Here is a 24,327-nt window from a genome sequence, read left to right as displayed (position 1 = left end):
AAAATGACACAGAACAACAACAACAGACACACAAAGAGCTAACAGCGTTTAAAGGGTTAAACAACCACAGACTAGAACCATCACATCCATAATAAGGGTCATAAATACAGATACATGTCATAAATAATAACATAAAAATAGGGTTAAACTGATACAAACAACAGTTATTTTTTCAGTTTTTAATGAAACTGAGTCTAATTGATTCTTTTGTGAAACACTACTGAGGATTAAATAAAGATTTCTTTAATCTGCTTATTAACAGTGAGACTAAACAGACGTAACCTCTAAAACAACTGCATTTATAGGCCTGTTAAACTAATCTCTACAATATTGAGCCCGTTTACATTTACACTAAAACTCTGATCATTCTCTGATTTGTGGAGTTATCCGATTAATATTGATCACGTAAACAGTATAATCTGATCTGTTTCACTAGATAACAGCAGTAATCTGATTATGAGAAATCAGATTAACACACCTGGATTTGTCCCCAGTACTCTGATGCCTTTGTGCATGTATACCTGTTCATTTATTTCATTCTTTTACATCTGTGCTTGTGTAAAAAAAATGAATCGAAGAAAACTAAAGTTACATAGTTATCTATCTATCTATCTATCTATCTATCTATCTATCTATCTATCTATCTATCTATCTATCTATCTATCTATCTATCTATCTATCTATCTATCGATTACAATTATCGAAACACGTCCAGTTATATAAACTCAAACTGATATAAATTGATATTAATATAAATATCTAACTTTTTAACCCATTTTACAATTACTGTGGCTGCCTCTGTCACAGTAATACTAATAAACAAGACTATCAGTACTCGTTCCCCCCATTTACTGTTCCCCACTTCCTTTTTTCCTATTGCCCCTAATAAGTCCATATTGCTTAGTTGCTCTTTACATTTATTATCATTTTCATTGTAATGTTGATCATTATTTTTGTTTATTTGCTTCATTTGTCTTTTGTTTGTTTTTTTTCTTTCCACTATGTCTCTTTAACTGTATCAGTAACAATAAATATTAAAAAATAAATAAATAAAATAAAAAATTCCAGTTCCACTTATCAGATTTTTATATTCATGTAAATGGGCTCAAACTTCATCATGATTCATTCACTATCGTTAAAACCATCAAAATCAAACATAAAAAGTGTTCCTTTCAGTCATGACAGGACTAAGTATTTGCTGTTACTCAGGGGTACATGTGTTGTTTCTGGGACTCACTGTGTGCACACTTGTGGTGGTCGACCTTCTTGAAGCCGGTGGGGCAGGCGCAGGTGTAGGTCTTGTTGCTAGGGAGACACAGGTGACTGCAGCCGCCATTGTTGGTGCCACAGCGGTTCCTTCCTCCTGTTGGAAAGAACCGAAACATCAACATGGGACCGTTTCATCAGGTGTTAGAGTTGAACATCAGTCTGATGATCCCTGATGGACTGAACTGTTTATCATTAGTGTTTTATCAGGAGGCGTCTGGACTGGCACATTTCAGCTATGATCCATGAAGACTGCTCAGTTCTGACTGGTTCTAGTTCTGGACTGGGATGTTTCAGCTCAGATCCATGAGGACTCCTCAGATCTGACTGGTTCTGGACTGGTATGTCAGTGGATGTGGACTCTAGTGCTGCTTAGTCATAGTTAGTGACCTGTTTTTACTGAGACTGAAATTAAAATGGAGGTTTATTTTAATGATCAACTCGGGGGGTTGGGGGGGAGAGGAGGAAGAGAGGAGGAGAGGAGAGGAGGAGGAGGAGGGGAGAGGAAATATGCAATAATCACAACCCATGCACCTTGTTTTTAATTTTTGTTTGTATATATCCTACATTACCTGTATATATCCTATATTACCTGTATATGTCCTTTATTACCTGTATATATCTTATATTACCTGTACATATCCTTTATTACCTGTATATATCCTGTATTACCTGTATATATCCTATATTACCTGTATATATCCTATATTACCTGTATATATCTTATATTACCTGTACATATCCTTTATTACCTGTATATGTCCTATATTACCTGTACATATCCTTTATTACCTGTATATATCCTGTATTACCTGTATATATCCTATATTACCTGTATATATCCTATATTACCTGTATATATCTTATATTACCTGTACATATCCTTTATTACCTGTATATGTCCTATATTACCTGTATATATCCTTTATTACCTATTTATAGCCTTTATTACCTGTATATATTTTATATTACCTGTATATATCCTATATTACCTGTATATATCCTATATTACCTGTCTATATCCTTATAGGTTGTATATAAATCTTTTATCTGTGGTATAGAAAAGGCCTTTTGTATATTTTAGTATGTCTTTGAAGTTTTTGACTCTTGTCAATATTTTTCAATATAATATTTCTGGGATATTTTTATACAGTCTTATTGCACTGTAAGAGTTTGCTGCTAAACTGATTTTCATTGTTTCAGTGACAGTAAAGATCTATTCTATTCTATTGTAAAAGAAAGAAAAGAAACAAAAAGAATTGTCATAGTTATACAAAGACATAAACATTGAGTTAAATCTAGAATTTATCCAGTTCAAGAATTCAGTCATGAAGAGTTGATATTTGTCTGATAATTCTTCCTTCCTTTATTTTATTTTATTGAGCTGCTTAAGAAACTAAATTTCCCCTTGGATCAGTATTGTAATTGCAATTATAAAAAACTGAAACTGACAGTAAAATACACAGGTTTTTTTTTTGAGGCTAAAAATAAGTTCTTTGTTTTAAAACAGTGAGAGCTCTGATCCACTGTGTAAAACTGAACCTCTACACTATCCAGTCCATCTCCATCTGAATCCATGACTCGTATGCATATCAGAGGTTGTGAATGTTTCAGTCCTGAGGATAACCTGGTTTCTCCTCAGCTGAAGGTGCTTTTTAAAGCCCTGGTGTCAGAGGCCCTTCAACTCCTCCCCTCCTATAATCGGTGGGTGGGTCCTTCCTCTACTCAACCATTATGTCATTTGTCGGAGTCTCATGAGTGAAGGTGTGAACGGGCGTTTGAGGGTTTGAGGAGTGTGGACTGAGCGGTAGAGGCGGATAGGGGGCGCTGTAGACCCCTTCCTCCACTGAGGAAACATGGACGTCCAACACTAAAACCTCCCAGGGGTTCATCTGTCGTCATTATTTTAAATTAAACCGTTTTCATGGATTTTTCAGGACAGATTAGTTTGTGAAATTCAAGAGATTCGACGCAAAACATTTGTGATTTACAGTGGAAAAAAAGGGGTCTGTTTATATAAAACTTGTGTGTTTATTTTGTTCTAAAGCAGAATAACAGTGTCAAACTCGACCTGAAGTAGGATTTATCCATAAGGAGGTATTTTTGTGTCGACTCCCAAATGGATTTCACCTTTTCTAAGTAATTTATCACTATTTATGCACTGCGTTCTGCATTTTTCCAGTGAAAATCAGGTATTTTCTCGTATTTAATTCACTAATACTGTTGATATTCAAAAAAAAAATTGAATAAATTCCCTGAGTTCTGACAGACTTTTGAAAAAAACAGCATTTTCCTACCATGCATCATGGTTGTGGAATAATCTTCAAAACACTATAAAACTACACACATTCATTTCAGTTAATGATTTTCAAAGTATCATGGAGAATGCAGTGAAGGAGGAATGTCACTGTTTTCCTTGATGCAATTATGGTTGAATAGTTGTTATAGTGTTTTATGGTTAATTGTGTATCATTTATGTGTTTTATATTGTTTGGACTGTGTATGGCCAGGTCTCCCTTGCAAGAGACTCCTAATCTCAATGGGGCTGGTTAAATAAAGGTTAAATAAAGGTTGGATGGATGGATGGATGGATGGATGGATGGATGGATGGATGGATGGATGGATGGATGGATGGATGGATGGATGGATGGATGGATGGATGGATGGATGGATGGATGGATGGATGGATGGATGGATAGATAGATAGATAGATAGATAGATAGATAGATAGATAGATAGATAGATAGATAGATAGATAGATAGATAGACAGACAGACAGACAGACAGACAGACAGACAGACAGACAGACAGACAGACAGACAGACAGACAGACAGACAGGTAGGTTATAATATCAAAACCAGGGCAGCTGTGGCTCAGTTGGTAGAGCGGGTCGTCCAATGACCAAAGGTCGGCGGTTCGAATCCTGGCTCCGACTGTCCACGTGTCGAAGTGTCCTTGGGCAGGACACTGAACCCTAAATTGCTCCCAGTAGCCTTACATGGCAGCCGTCGCCCGCTGGTGTATGAGTGTGTGTGTGAATGGGTGAATGTGAGGAATTGTAAAGCGCTATGGGCACCATGAAGGTGTAGAAAATGCACTGTATAAGTTCAGTCCATTTACCATGTTTCACTGCTGCCCTCTGGAAGAAGATTCCACAGTATCCGGAGCAGGACCACCAGTTCTGTAATAGTTTTTTTCCCCCAGGTCATCAGACTTTTAAATCTATAGTCTGTTAAAATACTATTCCACAACTGGCACACTGGCACTTTTAACCTGTTTTATTACATTCAATTACACTTTGTACTGTTTTCTGCCTTTTGCACTGCCTATATTCCACTGTGTACATATTTTAAATTTTATCGTCTATATTCTATATTTTTATTCTGATATATTTATACTGGAGCGAGTAAATGCAACGACATTTTGTTCTGTATATACTTGTATATCAGAGTGACAATAAAGTCTAAGTCTAATATTATAATAAGGGGTGATTAATAATTTGCTAATGGTTAAATGCAGAGAGAAATTCATGTCACCACAAAATCACCAAAAAAATATATATTCTGGGTCTTTATGGGTTATGACTGAGCTGTACAAAAAAATTTGAATTTTATAATGACAAATAATGTTTAACCACAGTAAATATGTTGCATTGACATCACGGTTTTGGCCTTTGTGTGCATGGCATGACAATGGAGGGATTTCGGCTGAACAGAGTTGGCTCATTCATTCTTTGTCGTCTCTTTCCAGAACGTGTGTCCACAAAACATCAAACAGGTCCATCTGCCTTCTATTAAGCACTTAAACACCAAGACCAGGATGAGCGACCCCCTCCAGATGTTCTAAATAACATCAGGATTTCCATTTCTATGACATAAAGTCACAGATTTACATACATTATATGGACAAAAGTATTGGGACACGTGTTTCTTTTCTAACATGGATCTGGGATATAAAACAATAATGACTAACGTTATAATATAGTTTTATATTGGGATAAATATCATTGTATTGGTTAGTTTGGTTTAAATTATTATCTGTGCTTCTAAAATGAGATGGCTTTTATTTAAGTTCTCTCTTTTTATCCATGACTATGATCTGAAGTGTTCTTCCTCTAAATTTCTAAAATATTTTTCGTATTCTGACTGTAAATAATAATTTTCGACCACATCAAACCCTCTACTTTTTTCACACCTCACTGATGAAGAAAAAACTACTATTAACCTTTCAGAAAATATTGATGTTTATAAACTAATAGACAAAAGTACTGGGACACACCATGTCTACAGCTGTAAGATGTCCTGTTCATGATGATTTGAGATAAAAACATCAATATTTCCTTAAAGTTTAATGGGAGAGTTTTCTTCCTCAGTAGTGGCTTTTCCATTGAACATTTGCACAAAACTTGACCGATCTTTACTAAATGTTGAACAAACAGAAGTGCGTAATGTCAGTTTTTCCATAAATCACAAATGCAATGATTTGTTTATTTATTATTATGAGATGACATGAAAAGTGATTCCATAAACATGGCAACAACATAAATATTGTGTTGATTTATAGATATATTCATTATTATTATATATTACCCCTCTATCCTGTACTAAATTAAAAAAAGATTGGGTTTCCTGGTGTATCCACATATACTGCACCATGTTTCTTTTACAACTCTTCTTTTTCACTTGTAACATCCGTCAACAACCATTTTTGTAATTCACGTGACTATAGTTGCGGAAAAAGGTCTTTCCATTGCAGTTTAGCCTAATATACCCACTGCGCTACACCCGAAAAACCACCTCTCGTCAAATGCAAAAACTCTTCATTACAGATGGGACTCTATAAGAATTTAACGATTCCGATTCCATTATTGATTTTGCTTATCGATCCGATTCCTTATCGATTCTTTTATCGATTCTCATTGGGTGAGGGAATAAAAGAGTACAAACAGGTGTGTTTGCATCAACTGTCGTTTATATTTCCATCTGCACAGAACATATAACATATGTAGTATGTACAAATAATAATAACAGATGACACCGGGCCCAGTTGGGGGGGGGGCAGAAGCATGCAGTGAAAGTGAAACTAAAGACGCTTACTACTTCCTCTATTGCCGCATTTCCACTACGGAAATGTTCGACTCGGCTTGACTCTGCTCCCGCACCTCATTTCCTTTCCCTTACCTTCGGAAACTTATATTTGAGGGGGTACAATGTTTGTTGCCCGCACCGGAACTGGAACTGGGCCCGGCGTTCACTCTGCCGCTACATTCACAAGCGCTGCTAAGTAGCGTATCAAATATGTGACATTCCTGTAAATGAATCACATGCTGTGGACAAATGTTTGAACATATTGGGAGTGATTCCACCCTTTTGAAGACATGGAAGCTTTGACAGCGTTCCAGTGGACCTGGTGTCGTCTTTTTAGACCGTTTCTGCCTCAACACCATGTTGGCTACATTCTGACCACAACAATGTAGTGTACGCGTGACGTCATTGCGCATGCGCAACGGAGGCGGAATTGATAAGCAGAATCGTTAAGCAGGCAGGCAAACGATTCCAAGGAATCGAGCTACTGCGATCCAGTTCTCAAAAAGAACCGGTTCTTGATTCCCATCCCTACTCTTCATTGAAAAACAAGAATTTTGGTGAAATTGTCCTTTTTCCATTAGGTAAATTTTTATGCATAAGTTATATTCACGCAATTTGAGGGTAAATGGAAAAGTGACTAGTAAGTTGTGAAGAAAGTAGATGGTTAGTTGTGGTAGAAAATGATTATTTACAGTCAGACCATGAAAAATATTTTAGAAATTTAGAGGTAGAACATTTAAAATCATAGTCATGAATAAAAAACATTATAAATAAATTTTAAAAAGATGAAGTAAAAACCATCTCTGGGGCATTTTGGAAGCAAGTACAACAATTTAAACTAATGTAACCAATGCAATGATATTTAGAAACCAGACCGCTGTTAGAAAAGAAACACCTTAACTCCACCTGTCCCAATACTTATGTCCACATAGTGTAGACGACACAGGGTGAGGAACATGTTCTGTTGAGTCTTGTCACACCAGAGGAACTCGTTTCACTGCAGAGTTCAACAGTAAATACACATTTCCTGCCGTCGGTGTAACGTCCATGTGCTCCTAAAGTTTCAGTCTGGATTGTTCTGAATACAAGAGAGTGAGGAGGACTCCCCTGCAGCTCTCTAACCTCTCCACTTCATGTCACACAGTTCGTATTTGTTCAACTCCGACGTCCACAGAAGCGGAGCCGGGCCTGACCTCCTCCAACATGGAGGCAGCTGGAGGTTCACGTCACTGTCGGGTAGCGCCGGCACTTTTACCAGCATGATATCCAAAACTTTCTCTTGGCCTCGTCTCAACTTCAACACAGTTTGTTAGCAGAGAACACAAGCCTCCGTGGCGTTGACATGCTGTTAAAACATCTCCAGGGGCCGGTTTAACTCACGGGCTGCAACGCCACTGACACAAACCCAACCGGGCCTTCTGGGTTTAATACTCTAACATCCATCCACGTCAGAGCAAGGAGTCGTAACTACTCACAAAACACAGGTGAAAAGCCGCAAGTTCACGCCAATGCAACCGGTGTGCTGTTTCCATGGCAACAGATGCCGACTTTACAGAGTCGCTTTCACACAGAGATCCCGGAAAAAAAGTGAAATGGTGATCCCACCTTTTTTCCACTGTTGACTGATTTCCACAGCCGAGCCAAAGGAGTAACAGAGGTGAGACAGGCTGGACTTTTACACAGCGGACTTGTGTTTTGGAATCAAGGGGGGGGACGCAGCGCAGCGTATAGTGTGACGTATAACTTGTGCATCTGAAATCCCCGAGCATACACTGCAAAAATCAAAATCTTACCAAGTGTATTTTTCTCATTTCTAGTCAAAATATCTCATCACACTTAAAATAAGACAAAATCACCTAAAGAGGAACTTTTCAGTGAGATATAAGAACTTATTTTTAGACAACAGATCTGGAAAATATTATTTCAAGAAATTTTACCAAGATAATTTTCACTTGTTCCATGGGCAGATTTTTTCTGCTTGAATAAAACAAAAAAAAAAATCTTGAATTAAGAAAAAAAAAAAAAAAAAAAAAAAAGAAATAAACCTGAGCTTGATAAATTATTATTTTAACCCATAAGGACCCAAACATCCATCGACGACCCAAAACCATCTACTGATGTAAACTGTTTAGTTCCTGTTGATCCACTAATCCAATCAATACATGTAAATAACTGGTGTAAAATACAGTTTGTCATCTTTTCACGGTCATCAGATATGACCCATTTGGATGTTCAGAGGCTCCATAGTTAACGGAGAAACACCGTCATCTTCTACAGCATTGATTCACCAGTAAAACTCATGGAGCTGGATCAATGACAGTGGATGGGCACACTGGGTTTATGTTCAGTTAGTGATAGATTTGGGGAAAAACTCACTTTTTCTTTCGTTTTCTCCGTTTTGATACGATAACCTTTGAATTTATTGAGCTTTTATAACCATCTAAATTAAATAAAGGAAATTAAATATAGGGAAACGCATGATTTACAATGAAAAATGCAAAATACTGACGATAACACTATAATAAATGGCAAATTTTTTTTAAAAAAGATCAAATAGTGAGTAAAAATCCTAAAAGTAGCACTGGGTCTTTAAGGGTTAAAACATAAATGACTGAGTTCTTTATTATGACTGGATCTCTGGTGTTGATCAAAGATGAAAAATGTAAAAAAAAAAATAAAATAAAATAAAAATAGGAGCATTTAGAGCTATTTCTATTTCTAGAGTATTTCTATTGTTAAGTGGAGATGACAGATCAGTTATTACTAGAGAAAAACCGTTCCATAGAACAAGTCCATACTTTACTAATTACCTCTACTGAGGGTCTTGGAAGAAACTATGTCATTTGGTATTAATTCTAGTAGAAACAGAGAAATTGTGTGCTGTTATGAGTTAGAAAAGATGTGTTTAGTTCACAAGAGGCTGTTGTTTTCTAGAGGAAGTTTTATTGCAGAAGTGTTGACAGAATTAAAAGACTCATCAGAAGTAAATATCTGTATTTTCAGAAGTATGGTCTGTTCATTTGACTGATAAACTGGAGTGTTAATTACAGACGTACACATCTCTACTGTAATTAAAACCAAACTGACATTAACAAAAGGCTACAGCTTGAATAAAAATATCAATTCGTTCTGAGGTCTCTTCATATCCATCTGTAACTCGATGTTGATTTAAGTGAATCTCAAAATCTGAATATCTATTTAGTCATAAAAAATAAGAAAATACAGACATGTACTGCTATTGACACTTCTTTTTCTAAAACAATATATCTATTGTTTTTTCATTCATACAAAACCATCAAACACCATGAACATCTTGAAAATGGCAGAGAAGAAATAGATCATAATAAAATATATATGTAAAAAAGGCTGAGTATCAAATAGAAACAACTAATTAAATTACATAATAAATAAAACTTAGGTATAGAGTTGAAATAAACCTGTACATGCACATTCCCACAGTAAATGTAATATTATCCCAGTTATTCACTGCCCCTTCAGTATCAGCATTGTTAATTAATTCTGATGACTCTTTTAATTCTGTCAACACTTCTGTAATGAAACTTCCTCCAGAAATCAACAACCTCTTGTGAACTAAACACATCTTTTATAACCCATAACAGCACACGATTTCTCTGTTTCTGCTATAATTAATACCAAATGTCATAGTTTCTTCCAAGACCTTCAACTAGAGATAATTAGAAAAGTATGGAGTTAAAACACAACCAACTGTTTCAGGTAATTAGCAGATTAAACGACTGGATGATTGATGCTCGTCTTTTTCCCCTTCGGCAGAAAACAGCCAATATGATCATTTAGTTTGAGCGATTTTACCACAGAAATGTTTATTTCACATAATTGACAAAAAAGCCACATAATATTACATGTGGTGATTCTTTTGTGTCTGCACGTCAAGAATCTGCAGTTTTATACAGAACAGAATAGTTATAACACTTGTAATTAAGTGAATGTGGACGAATGTGAGTGGGGGGTGGGGTACCACTTTTCTCCTTTTTTTTTTTTTTTTTTAGTTTAAGTTTTTGTTTGTTGTTAGTTTTTTCAGAAAACTGGACATCCTTATACCTGTGCTGAGAGGATATGTATATTGAAAATTAGGGATGCACCGATACCGATACGAGTATCGGCATCGGCTCCGATACTCAGTGTGTGTACTCATACTCGTACAAGATATCCGATACAAATGCACCGATACCACTTACTGCAGTGTGACATTCACAGTTCAGTGCAGCAGGTACGCGGCAGTGGAATAATGTGTGGGGAGTGTAAAGAGTGTGGAGATTTTCAAAATAAATGACAATGATAAAAGTAACTCTGACTGCAAGTAACGTTACAGACACAGACAGATATGGACACAGCGTTCTGTCCGTCCTCTGCGTACATTCCATTCGTTTTCCAGGTGCTGGCGGATGCGTACCCAGAATGAGAATACCAGCGGGAGTACGGAGCGGTGCGGACCCCCGCCAGCGGAAGTGAAAATGAAACTTATCACTCATTTCTCTTTTCTCTACCTGCTGAAGCTAAGCTTTTAAACCTTACCAGTGAAAACGCTGCAATATTAGTATCACATTAGTGTTACCTCTGTCGTCTCTATGTTTGTTATTACTGACTTTCTTCTTCTTCTTCTCAAAAACTTTACTCTTCTTTGTGATATTTGTCCAGTATGGTTAATTAAGAGCGGCGCCCTCTGGTGGATTAATTGAGAAACGCTCATTCCAACACATTAAATGTCAGTAGCAGCACTTTGTTCCAGTCAGACTAATGACAACGACACTAAAGCACATTTACAAAAGGAACTAAGAACTGGAATGGGATTATTAAGTACTCGTATCGGTACTCGGTATCAGCAAGTACTCAAATGTAAGTACTTGTACTCAGTCTGGAAAAAAGTGGTATCGGTGCATCCCTATTGAAAATGTGTCCTAATAAAACAATTATTAAAAAAAAAGAAAGAATCTACTGTTATTACACAGAAAAATTTACTTTTTACAGGTACAAAGGTTAAAAAAAAATCCATAGTGGTTTTTGATTTCACAGATGAGCTACAGATCACCTAAAAAATAGGACCAATGTCCCATGTTCTATCAAGAATCAATAAGTTGAATTTGTGAGGTTGTCAGGTTCTGTTCTATGTTAGAGTCCGGTGTTCTGGATGCAGATCAATGTCCCATTAGAAGTGGGTGGTACTTTGAATGGAGGAGAACTCAACTACTCAATCAAAGTCCATACATGATTTCTATCAGTGATCAGTAGCAACTATATTAATATCTGTAACCATTTACATGTTATAAGCCATCCAAAAAGAAAAAATAGTGTGTTAATGAAGCAAAGGAAGCGGAATTAATTTAATTATTAGTTTGCAAAAACAGCAGTGGGAGTCTATAAGTTACACGTCTTCCCACTCCTTTTCAAGCGCCGAAAATTTTCTTTGACCATGTTGTATGGTTCTTTGTTATCTGATGATTTTATGTGCTCAAAATTAAACTAAACTAACTACAAATATGGACCAGTATAAGTAAAGACAAGTTTTTAATATTTCCAAAAATTCATAAAAAATTCAAAAATCTAAATTTCTAAAAACTGTGAACAAAATTTATAGACATTGTCCCGAGGAAGATAGATATAAAATTATAAATGAATCTGACCTGCAGTTTCAGAGAAGGCTGCTGAAATCTAGACATGAGTGAACTTGAGTTTAACCCTTCAAGGTCACTCAAGGTCAAAGGTCATGAACCCAAATGAAAGTCCATATATGACTTCCTATCAGTGCTCAATAATAACTATATTGATATCTCTTAACAGTTTCATGTTATAAACCATCAAAATATGGACCATTATAGGTAAAGGCACATTTTTAATATTTAAGAACTTCAGCAAAAATGGAAATTTCTAAAAACTGCGAAATAACTTTGTAGACATGGTCCCAAGGAAGCTACATATAAAATCTAAAATTAATCCGACCACTAGTTTTATAGAAGAAGATGTTTGAGGAAATTGCTGAGGGTAAAAATTGTACGTGACACTTGTCAAATCTGTCCCTTAGAAAAGTAACGTTGTGCGGAATTGAAAAAGTAACTACATTTCATTACCAAATTTTCAGTAGTAACGCGTTACATACAACACTGATCATGGTCCATCAGTCACTGAGCTGAGAAGCCCAGATGGAGCCGTAAGTATCAGTTTTTATCCATAAAAACGTGTTTAATGGTTTGTGAATGTGGTATTTTGCAGTGCTGGTGTCTGATTCTGACCTGCTGGCTGCCTCTGGGGGTGCAGGGTGTGGATGTCCATGGGGAAATGCAGCTTGTTGCGGATCACTTCCTGGTTCTTGCCAGTGAATTTGTTGGCGCTGTTGATGCTCTTGGTGTGCCAGTCGGTCCAGTAAAGGCTGTCCTCGAACACCGTGATGGCAAACGGGTGGGGGAGGCCTAGAAAAACACAGAATCAGAGAGGTTTCTTCAATGGAGGAGTTGCTTTGGATATGTTCTTAGTGCATTACAGAGTGTTTTATAATAAATGAAAAGATGTATATTCCCTAAGATGAAAGTTAATGTTAAAATAAGACAAAACCACAATAAACTATCCATAGTCGACATTTACAGTCAGTGTTGCAACGTTTCTCATGCCACAACAAACAACACTCGAAGGCTCCAAACCACAAAGACGCTTCAGTCGAGAATAAGTGGGAAATGTATCGTCTTAACTAGTTGGAAAAATCGACCCCATAAAGAGGGTCCAATTAATGAAAATAAAGGCTGTTTGTTCTCCCGTGGGTGGAACAGGGAGATGCTGCTGATTTACAATTGGCCACAATTCAAACATCTAAAGGGAAACATAGGGAAGGTGTTTAGAACAAAGCTCCAGACCTGGGGAGTGGAAATGTGAAGCATAGTTACTGAGAAGAGGTGAAAACACTGACAGAATAGGAGTGTTTACTGTATAATACCAATATACAGGGTGGGGAAGCAAAATTTACAATATTTTGAGGCAAGGATTGAAGGACAGTGTATGACCAATTAGTTTATTGAAAGTCATGAGAATTTATTTGCCACAAGAAAATTGACATAATAGAAATTTTTTTTATTCTATGTGTCCTCCTTCTTTCTCAATAACTGCCTTCACACGCTTCCTGAAACTTGCGCAAGTGTTCCTCAAATATTCGGGTGACAACTTCTCCCATTCTTCATTAATAGTATGTTCCAGACTTTCTCGTAATAGTTTTGCTCATAGTCATTCTCTTCTTTACATTATAAACAGTCTTTATGGACACTCCAACTATTTTTGAAATCTCCTTTGGTGTGACGAGTGCATTCAGCAAATCACACACTCTTTGACGTTTGCTTTCCTGATTACTCATATGGGCAAAAGTTTCTGAAAAGGTATGGATAATAGTGTTAGGTATGATTATGACATCAATATATGTTTGGTTTCAAAACAATTGACGTAGTGCCTGCTGAGAAAAAACAACTAAATGTTCATTGTAAATTTTGCTTCCCCACCCTGTACAACCATGAAAAAGATTCAGTATGGAGGATCTGCATGTTCCTGACCAAAATATGTATAATTTAATGGTTAAAATGGTATTTTTCCACCTTTAACTTTGTTGTTTTTGCAGGGTTGAAATGAAAAATGAAAATGTTTACATTTACACACTATCCTTTCACAAAAAATATGAATAACCTGAAATGCCTTAAGGGAAGTGAAGTTTTACCAATATTCTGCCTGTTACTAAATGTTTTGTGTATTTGTAGATCCACTGTGATCTATGAGTTGTAATACACATGAGTAAATGATAAACTGAGACATCATATTGTTAAAATTGCACTTAATTTTCTTAATAAAAGTCAATTTTTTCATGGTTGTTCATGTTATTCACATTTTTTTAAAGGATAATTTGTAGATGTAAACGTTTCCATGATGTAATTTTCCTGTTTTCACTCTAAAAACATACAGAAAAGTTTGAAGTTGACGTTTATGTATTATTATATTATTATTTTAGTGGTCCGGCCCACTTCAGATCATATTGGACTGGATGTGGCCTCCTGCTCTACATAGAATCCAGTGCATCCTGGATTTAAGTAAAACAGCGAATCTCTTTGTAACAGACTTCGCTAACGTCAGCAAACATCCAGCTCCGAGCACAAAACCGACTCCAACACCCAGATGAGGACACAGCAGAGGAGGGTTGTAGATCAAAATAGTCTTTAAAGCCAACCCAGAATAAGCTGTATCCTCCAGGGATGTAATTATGAAAGTCAACAAACATGGGAATAAAGTTCTGACACCTTCATAATGAGCCACAAATAATGATCATGTGAGGCCATGAAGAGATTTGCAGCTTCTTTCCGCCAACAAAAATGGAAAGAATAAACACTTCCTGTGGCTTTCGCCGCCAAACGTCCCCATTCTCCCGTTGTGATGTCACCTCGTTCTCGCTCGGAGCTGCTTTCAATCAGCCGACGGAGCCGCTAAAAGCACGGGCACTCCCTCGCTTTCATTCAATTATGGGACTTTTCCAACCAGAGATGTAAACGCAGGGTCAAAAACAGAGAAAACAGCCGTGAAACCAGGTCGGACTGGCACCAGCTGTGTTTTTCTGTGTTTGGATGCTTAAAATGGCAGCGTTTCTATAGAGTCAGATGACGGTTGAAGGTCGAAGAGGACAAAGACAGTTGTGACATTCGATGGTATGAACACTATAAACAGATGGGATTTTCTACTGATTTGAATGATTTTTACCTCCTTCAGAATCAATTCATATGAGCCTTTATGCAAATTTCAGTCAATATTTCATCTCCTTTATCTCAGTTCTTGATGGTAACATTTAATCCTTTATAAAGTGGTTGCACATGGATATTCATTCATTCATTAATTCATTTTCTGAACCCGCTTTATCCTCACTAGGGTCATGGGGGTCGCTTGGAGCCTATCCCAGCTACATAGGGCAAAGGCGGGGTACACCCTGGACAAGTTGCCGGTTCATCGCAGGGCTGAACATATAGAGACAAACAATCACTCTCACATTCACGCTTATGGGCAATTTAGATTAACCAATTAACCTATTAGTGCATGTCTTTGGATGGTGGGAGGAAGCCGGAGTACCCGGAGAGAACCCACGCAGACACAGGGAGAACATGCGAACTCCACACAGAAAGGTCCCACCCCCCGTCAACTGGTGTTGGAATCGAACCCAGGACCTTCTTGCTGTGAGGCACGAGTGCTAACCACTGCACCACCGTGTCGCTTTAAATTATTCACCTATTTATTGAAATTACCCCAGCTGGTGAGAGTTTGTTGCAAGCAAATCCCCTCTGCTACAAGTAAAAGTCAAACATTCAAAACCTTCAATACTACTTTGACTTGACTCTGACTTTTCACTTCATGAAAAGTCAACGTGTTCATTGTTTCCAGTCAGTGTTTTACTATAATATCTGATATTTTGGATTAACTTTGCTGTTGTAGATGTCTAAGGTTGAGCTCATTTGACCTACTTTATAAACTGTTGGTACTTTAGTCTACAGAAATGCGTCATGTTCTATATGTTTGTTCTAAAAAGTCATTTCATTTTCATGAAACGACTTTTCAGTCATTCTTTCAGCTTTGAGACGACACATTTTCCAACAAAACCAAGAAGGATCATGACCTATAGGGAAGACTTCTCTGGAGCGTTTGGAAAGATGTGGTTTTCACTGGACAAGAAGGAAATAAGAAACAGTAAATCTAAGAAGTGTCAAACAAATGGAGAGGAGCAAAAAGTACAATGTTTGACTGAGATATGAGCCTGGATTTAGGAGTTAAGGCCTTTAAAGAATCTGGACACAAATATTAACACAAAAATCTGAGAATTGGTACCTCATACACACACCCAAACACAGCCTGTAACACTCAACGTAATTGCAAACATTAACATAAATAAATCAAAGTGGCTACTGACACAGTACTGGGGCATAAAACATTGGTTTTTCTATTACCACAGAGCCTATCAGCACTCGTTATATATCATGTCTAGACTGGTAACTTGTTACAGCCCGAAAAATACCATGGCAATCAGAGAGCAAATAGGTCAGACTTAGAGACAGTGAAGATTTAGCTCAGTAGGTAAAGTTTTGGACTGCAACACAGAAGCCTTGGGTTCGATTATTGGTGGAGATAGAATTTTTTTTTTCCCCTGTAGATTTTAGGTAAAATCCGACATTGATATAAATCAGCCAGTGGGACCACGTTCAGAGTACAGAATTCAGAGCACAGCACTTAATACACTGAACTGAGGAGTCACATGGCACACTGCTGCATCACCCATGTAGCTCCACCCACCCTCTCCAGCCTCAATCTCACTGACTGCACAGAGCAAAGAGAACCATAAAACAACATTAAGAGCATTTAGAACAATAATTCCTATTCCATACTATACTGAACAAAAATATAAATGCACGACTTTTGTTTTTGCTCCCATTTTTCATGAGCTGAACTGAAAGATCTAAAACTTTTTCTGTGTACACACAAGGTTTATTTCTCTCAAATATTGTTCACAAATCTGTCTAAATTTGTGTTAGTGAACACTTCTTTGCTGAGATAATCCATCCACCTCACAGGTGTGGCATATCAAGATGCTGATTAGACAGCACGATTTTTGCACAGGTGTGCCTTAGGCTGGCCACAATAAAAAGCCACTCTAAAATGTGCAGTTTTATCACACAGCACAATACCACAGATGTCACAAGTTTTGAGGGAATATGAAATCGGCATGCTGACTTCAGGAATCTTCACCAGAGCTTTTGCCTGTGAATTGAATGTTCATTTCTCTACCATAAACCATCTCCAAAGGTGTTTCAGAGAATTCATGAAGAAGACTGTGCGAGGAAAATGGTGGTCACACCAAATACTGACTGGTTTTCTGACCCCCCTGGACCACCCAATACAGTAAAAGTGCACATTTTAGAGTGGCCTTTTATTGTGGCCAGCCTAAGTCACACCTGTGCAATAATCCTGCTGTCTAATCAGCATCTTGATATGCCACACCTGTGAGGTGGATGGATTATCTCAGCAAAGGACAAAGGAGAAGTGCTCACTAACACAGATTTAGACAAATTTATGAACAATATTTGAGAGAAATAGACCTTTTGTGTACATAGAAAAAGTTTTAGATCTTTGCGTTCAGCTCATGAAAAATGGGAGCAAAAACAAAAGTCGTGCATTTATAGTTTTGTTCAGTGTATATACTACCACTAATTTGTTGTTTCTTCCATCAGTTGCCACAGTACTACGGTAGCAAAAAGCACAAAAGAATGCACTTTAGTATATGCCATGTATGACCACAGTACTGTGGCAACAAGAGGTTAATGAGTTCATGGAACAGTATCTGTGATTGGCTCTAGTACAAATGCTAATATTTGATTGGCTCTGCGGAAATAGATGAACCCATATTTTGTGCCACAGTACTGTGGCAGTAAACATTGCCTACATAAATATACCAACATCAACATAACCACCTCTCCATACCAGCATACCTATTCTGTTTTTGTTTGTTTTTTCCTCGTCTGTCTCAAATGCACCAATGTATACTTATTTTCTATCATCATAATCAGCCTGTCCTGTCCTGTCTGTCCTTCTATCTGTTCTCCTCTACATTCTCTCAGTCCCCTCACCACCCTGCATTATGTGTACATACATACAATTTCAGGATACTAGGTTACAAACTTGTTTGTGTTATGTCTGTGTACTTTGTTTGCGTTATGTTATGTCTGCGCTCTCTGTACGTCTTTGCATATCAAAAAAAAAAAAAGAATTTAGACACCGTGGATATAGTGAAATATGAGTAAAAAACTGCAGAAAAAGTCCAATAGAAGTTTGTACTTTCAGTTACATTCCACTACTGCTACCACACAGTGACATTCAGAACAGAGCTGATCCCTTAAAAAGCTCAGATAGCTTTTTTTCTATGTGAAAAAAGTGGTGACTTCAGTCTGCAGTGTCTGTATCCGTGTCGAGTGGTTTTTGAGGGAACTCCTCATAGATCTATTGGGAACATGTGCTCTGAGGGACTCCTCCTCTGAATTAACGTCTCTCTCGACTCTAATCCTCGTCTGGTGAAGTGCTGGAGCTGCACAGCCTCTCGTATGTGCTGAATGGATGGAAAAAGTGATTTCTGCTGCTGCGGTGGTGGTGGTAGTGGTGGTGGGGCTTTTAAAACAGCGCTGCCTGTTTAATGACAGTGTTTTACAGCACAGCGAAAATGTCAAGTGGTAAATAGATAAATCTGGAGACAGACCAGGATGATAATGAGCCACAAGGACCGCGTGGAAGCTCAATGAGACGCGAGTTTTATCTTCTGTTTTTATCTAATTATATTTTACGAGCAACAAGTCATTTGTTTAATTTAGCTGTGGTCCCATTAGGAGGATTAAATTAATGTAGAGGACAAAAAGCAGGAGTTTTCCAGGATAAATTCACCCCTGGTTTGCAGAAAACACTGGAAGTCTGCAGTTGTTTTTTTTGTTTTTCTTCTGGTTCGTACCAAGGAAAGGAGATTCTCCACTGAAAGCTGCTTAAATCACACAAACGTACTAATGTTTAGTGACTCATTGTGTGGTTACATGCTCTGTAAAAAGGATACCCAGTGAACACGACTTTCACTGAAACCAGGGTTTTCACAGAGACAACAGACAGAGGGTTGACAACCATACGGGACATTTTAATCCAATAGTAGTTTGACTTCTTACTGGTGTTTTTCTAGTGTGTTTGTTCGTGTAACTGCTACATTCATTTTAGGTTTTACTACAAAATCGCTCTACAAAATACTAAGCAGTGATGAGCATATTTAATCTGTGGTTATTAATTACTCTTATTTTGAAGGACAGTTCGTTAAACTGTGACACCTGCTACACTTTAACAACATTTAAACTTAGTTAATGCTAAAGTGTGACAAGCTGTACTTACATACTACTTTATACAGTATGACATATAAAACATGGCAATGACTACTGCCACAGTACGGTGGTATGAAATATAAAGTTTGTCTATCGCCACAGAGCCAATCCAATGATTTGAATTCTCCACTCTGAACATTGTCCCAGTGGTTGATTTATATTCAACAAAAACCCTGGCAAATTTCTCATATGAGGCAAAACAGTCACCCTATTTCATGTTGTTTGCCTGCATGCTGAAACTGAAAGTGTGAATAGGTGCACAAACCAGCTTCAGTTAACTGGTCCCTTAGCCTTTTCCTGATTTCCAGATAGGCACATGGCATGTACGATGCTTATTGTCACAGTACTGTGGCAGCAGGGGGACAGGTTACCCGTGTACACATGATAGAACGAGGGTGCGGATTGGCTCTGTGGTAATAGATAAATGAGAAAGTAGTCCCACAGTACTGTGGCAATAGAGACTTCTAAATATGTATCTGTGAGTAAAGCTGAGTAAAACAGCAAAATGCTGAAACATTTTCTAAGTGCTTTAGCTACTGAGCATGCAAAAAAACAGACAAAAGAAAAGAAAAAAAGGACTAATGTCCCTGTATCTCACCAGCATGTTCTATCAAGAACCACTACCAAGTTGAATTTGTGAGGTTGTCAGGTTCTGTCTGTGTTAGAGTCCTGTAGTTTTGATACTGGAGATCAATCTCCCAATAGAAGAGGGTGGTACTTTCACTGGAGGAGAACTCGACTAATTCAATCAAAGTCCATATATGACTTCTAATCAGCGATCAATAGGAACTCTATTGATATCTGTAACCATTTACATGTTATAAACCATCAAAATATAAACCATTATAAATAAACACAAATTTGTAATATTTCAAAAATTTGTCAAAAATTTAAAAATCTACATTGCTCAATTCTGTGAACAAACTTTGTAGACATTGTCGAAAGGAAGCTACATCTAAAATCTGAAATGAAACTGACCAGTAATTTAGTCACAAAGGATGTTTGAAGAAATCGCTGACGAAGACCACGACATACACAGCGCCTTCATAATAGCTCATGGCCAACCAGCTGGTCATCTAAAAATGCATATCATGGACATGGATGCTTCTTTGCTAATTTCTAATTCAACTGAATTACAGTAGGGCTCGTTACAGAGAATGTTGCATCACTGATGAGTCTTTTAGCTCTTACAGTGTTTGACTGGTCCACTTGTGTGTATTTCTGACAGTGTAAAGTCCTAAGGTCGGACATAACATAAGTTTAGATCAGGTGTGGACTTTTTTCTTTTGGCTATGTCCGTATGTACAGACTTAATCAAGTGGAACCGTTACATCTTTAAACATATTTGTTGGTAGTTGAAGTAAACAACAGTAAAATGAGTGTCGATTCCAGAATGACTCTTTTTGGCTGCAGATAAAATGAATGGATGTTAGAGGAGGAAGAGGAAAGCATGAGACAATATGTCATTACAGATATGTGGATACCTGATCTCCATCCTGGATGACACCAAGACTTTTGATGCCAAAACTGGTTCCACATGCAAAAAGACTTGTTTTATTTCTGAGAAAGTTGAGCCACTCTAACATTGATTGATCGCTCATGAATATGTTTTATTAATTTTTCATTGAGTCGGTTTTAATTTCTGCAGTGATTTGTTGTTTTGGCAGCTTCAGCGTCGTCCAAAAACAGCCTGAGAAGTAGACTCAACTTTGCCAAAAGACCATTTGGCACTGACTTGACAGATCTCAGCCATGTTTATCTCCTCAAGCTCAGAGGGTAATGGTCATCTCAGTGGACTCTCAACACTGTATTTATGAAGAGTTTGGATTACGTGTATTGGCTGACAACGAAGAACATCTCATCTATCTGTTTTTAAGAGTTTTCGTTGAGTTATCTAAACTATGCTGTGATGTGATTTCAGTAGGAAATTTTGGCTCAGTTTCACATTCAGTTCCTGTTTTGAAGAGTGAATAGAGCATCAGTTTATCCACATCATATCTGTGCCAATAAACAGTGTCACAGCCTAGATTAATAAACATAAAGATTAAGAACAATTAATGCAAAAAAAAAACAAAAACCTGAGCCGTAAACATGAAAGAACAGAAGATTAAATATTAATCATTTCGTTAAAATAATTTCTTTGCATTTAAGTTTGTGGTTTTTTAATATCGAAAGTTTGAATTATTTACACATTTTCTTTACAAATATTCATTATTATCAATTGCTGTTGGTTAAATTATTATTGCTTATATTTATTTGCACTCGTGAAATGTAAAAAAAAAATAAGGAAAAAGGGTGAGAACGGTTTGGAATAGATAAGTTCTGAACTAGAGCCTGACCGATTAATCGGGCCGATTATAGCGTATCACCGATTAATCAACATCGGTCAATATGCAACTGATGTATTAACTTTTTTGCTGTGCGGTGATTCTGTCGGTCGCTGTTCCTGTGTGTCTGTGCTGCCTGGAGCGTTAGAGGAATAGTAAAGCATGTCAGTTTCACCCCTCCCCCCCCCAAAAAAGAATAAATAAATAGATAAAAAATCACAGACCGCAATCCCCACCACCCGAACTATTCACCCCCCCACACACACCCCCATCCGTGCGCTTCCTGTGTACATCAGAGTTTCATTCAGCCTAGATATTAATACTGTATATTATTTGTCGTTTACATTTTAAAGAACGATTTACCAAACAATTTTTATGTCATTACTTATAAAATATAGACTCAAATCTTTTCCCAAAAGTCTGCTCTCCCCAGCATAAAAACTACCACATCTACAACCTGTGGTTCCCCACGGGTCACATACTAGTCTAATATAAGACTATTACAGACAACTATACAGTGTTTTAAAGTTGTGTAAATTATCTTTACGAGATAAACAAAGATTTATGCAACTGTTAATTCACATGTCCACCATGATCTAATATAAGACTGTTATATCCTGTGTAGCTCAATGTTCTTCTTTTATGTATCAGCTATTTTTAGCCCCCAATATTGGTATCAGTAAAAAAAAAAAACACATCGGTCAGGCTTTAATGAGTATAGACTACAATGGTGAGTGTTGTAGGGAGCTCTGGGAGCACAGCAGCGTGATAGATGGTGTTTGTAGATTCCCTGTTTTTATCTTTATAATTCTCTTGAATATTTGACCTGTAGATTCATTTGTCATGTTCTGACCATAAATCAGTGATTAGCCTTTCCCTCAGGAGCAAAAATCCACCTTTAAATGTGATCAGAGTAGACCCCCAGGCCTGGTGGGACCTGACAGTGAAATAAAACGCCTCTGTTGTAGATCCACATGAATGAATATCTGAGCATCAGGCGGTGGCTCCATGTGTTGAGTGTTTTCTGATCCTATCTGAACATGTGGGACACAAACAGCTTCGCCGTCGTCGTGGACAGTTATGGTGGCGCCTGCTTTCGATACGGTCACCTTCTTCTCTTGCCACCCCCCCCCCCCCTTTGGCTCCTTGTTTCCGGGGACAGCTGGAGGAGCAGCTGCAGGCCGACGGGGCATCAAACATCCCACCCGGCCTCTCGTCTCAACGTCCCCTTTAACCCACATGTGGCACCTCGTGGCCCGCGACTCAATCTGTCACATTCAGCCCCGACACCGGTGGCGTCGAGCCTCCAGCTGAGGGAACGATTTTAGACAGTTTTTCGGTCACATCGCATTTCCAAACCCTTCCACCTGAGTTATTAAAGCTTTTAAACGTCTATTACTTTTTATTTTTAAGGAGCATTTAAGTTTGGTTATTGATTTGAGTTTAGTTTTAGCATTAGGAGACCATAAGTAGCTTAATTTTGAAGAATTGACTAGTTTTAACCCCCTCTTCTGCCCATGTTGCCATGGTAACGCTATGTAACACTTATAGCAATATACAGTATACATGAACTAATGCCTAAAAGTCATGGAGGTAAATGTCTCTGCAGCTTCAACATGACCAGACTGGAACCATTAAACCGCTTTTAACACTTTTTCACCTCGTTCTAAAAGAAGAAGAGGTAAAATGAACCAAAGCAGAAGGTGTTTTGGTGTTGGTGTGATGAGAGATGCAGCTAAAAGAGCTGTTTAACACTAGAGTAGCTGTTTATTTACCATTTACTCAGACTTTCTTCACCTGTAAAATTATCCTTTTAGATTAGATTAAACTTCACTGTCATATTCTTCCGTATTTTTATTTATTTTATTTGTTTATTTTTACAGTTGTTCTATGTCTATCAATCTAATCTTGTATTTTACTCTGTTATTTTGTTTTTTATTTATTTTTCTGTACAGCACTTTGGTCCACTGTCGTCGTTTTAAAGTGCTTTACAAATAAAGTCGGATTGGATTGGAAGTTGGATATACATGTACAAGCACAAGGTAATGAAATGCAGTTTAAGCATCTAAGCAATAGTGGAATCAGTAGATAAATAGTCTAAATATGGAATAGATGGTTTGGGGTGCTATAAATATACTACATAGATTAATATAGACAGATCTATCTATCTATCTATCTATCTATCTATCTATCTATCTATCTATCTATCTATCTATCTACACATACACACAGTATTGAAGTCCAATGACTATATTAATAGACATGATAATGGGTTTTAAAGGACAAACCTCATTATATGTAAATGATGAAACAAACAGAACTCAAACAGGATCAGAAATCATTATCTCCAACCATTGGCCAGTGAGAGTACGTATCATGCCAGGCCCATTGCATTCTGGGATTGATAGAAGCTCTCAGTGGTACAGTGATGAGAACAAACAAACACTACCAGGATAAAAATCAGCTCTGGAAAGGTTTGTTTTTGATGTTGTGCTGACGTTTTCTCCTCATATGACACCGTAAACAGCTCATGTTTCACTGTGGGTCAAATACTTTACATAACGAAGGCACCAGGGGCGCTGTGTTGAAGTGGATGGACATCCGCTCTATTATAATTCAGCAGATGACTCACTGAATGAGGCAGCTACAGTATTTGTCCTTTGGCAGATGAACGCCATGGCCACACATAGATAGACACACACACA

At 37.5% G+C, this 24,327-nt stretch overlaps 1 protein-coding gene across 2 annotated transcripts in view; it reads right to left on the bottom strand.

Moving 5' to 3' along the window:
• The window catches only part of lrp4 (low density lipoprotein receptor-related protein 4), a 274,143-nt gene that overhangs the window by 34,324 nt on the left and 215,492 nt on the right, over positions 1-24,327 (bottom strand). For both annotated transcript variants that reach the window (XM_030130798.1, XM_030130799.1), the window contains exons 15-16: positions 12,621-12,797; positions 1,238-1,363 (exon numbers count right to left, since the gene is read on the bottom strand). In XM_030130798.1, the coding sequence (XP_029986658.1) occupies positions 1,238-1,363; positions 12,621-12,797 (303 nt within the window). The remainder of the gene's footprint in view (positions 1-1,237; positions 1,364-12,620; positions 12,798-24,327) is intronic.

This window comes from Sphaeramia orbicularis, chromosome 3, assembly GCF_902148855.1.
Source record: "Sphaeramia orbicularis chromosome 3, fSphaOr1.1, whole genome shotgun sequence".
NCBI classification, from domain to species: domain Eukaryota; kingdom Metazoa; phylum Chordata; class Actinopteri; order Kurtiformes; family Apogonidae; genus Sphaeramia; species Sphaeramia orbicularis.
Note: the sequence above shows the minus strand (reverse complement) of the source record. Positions and strands in the feature narration are given on the sequence as shown.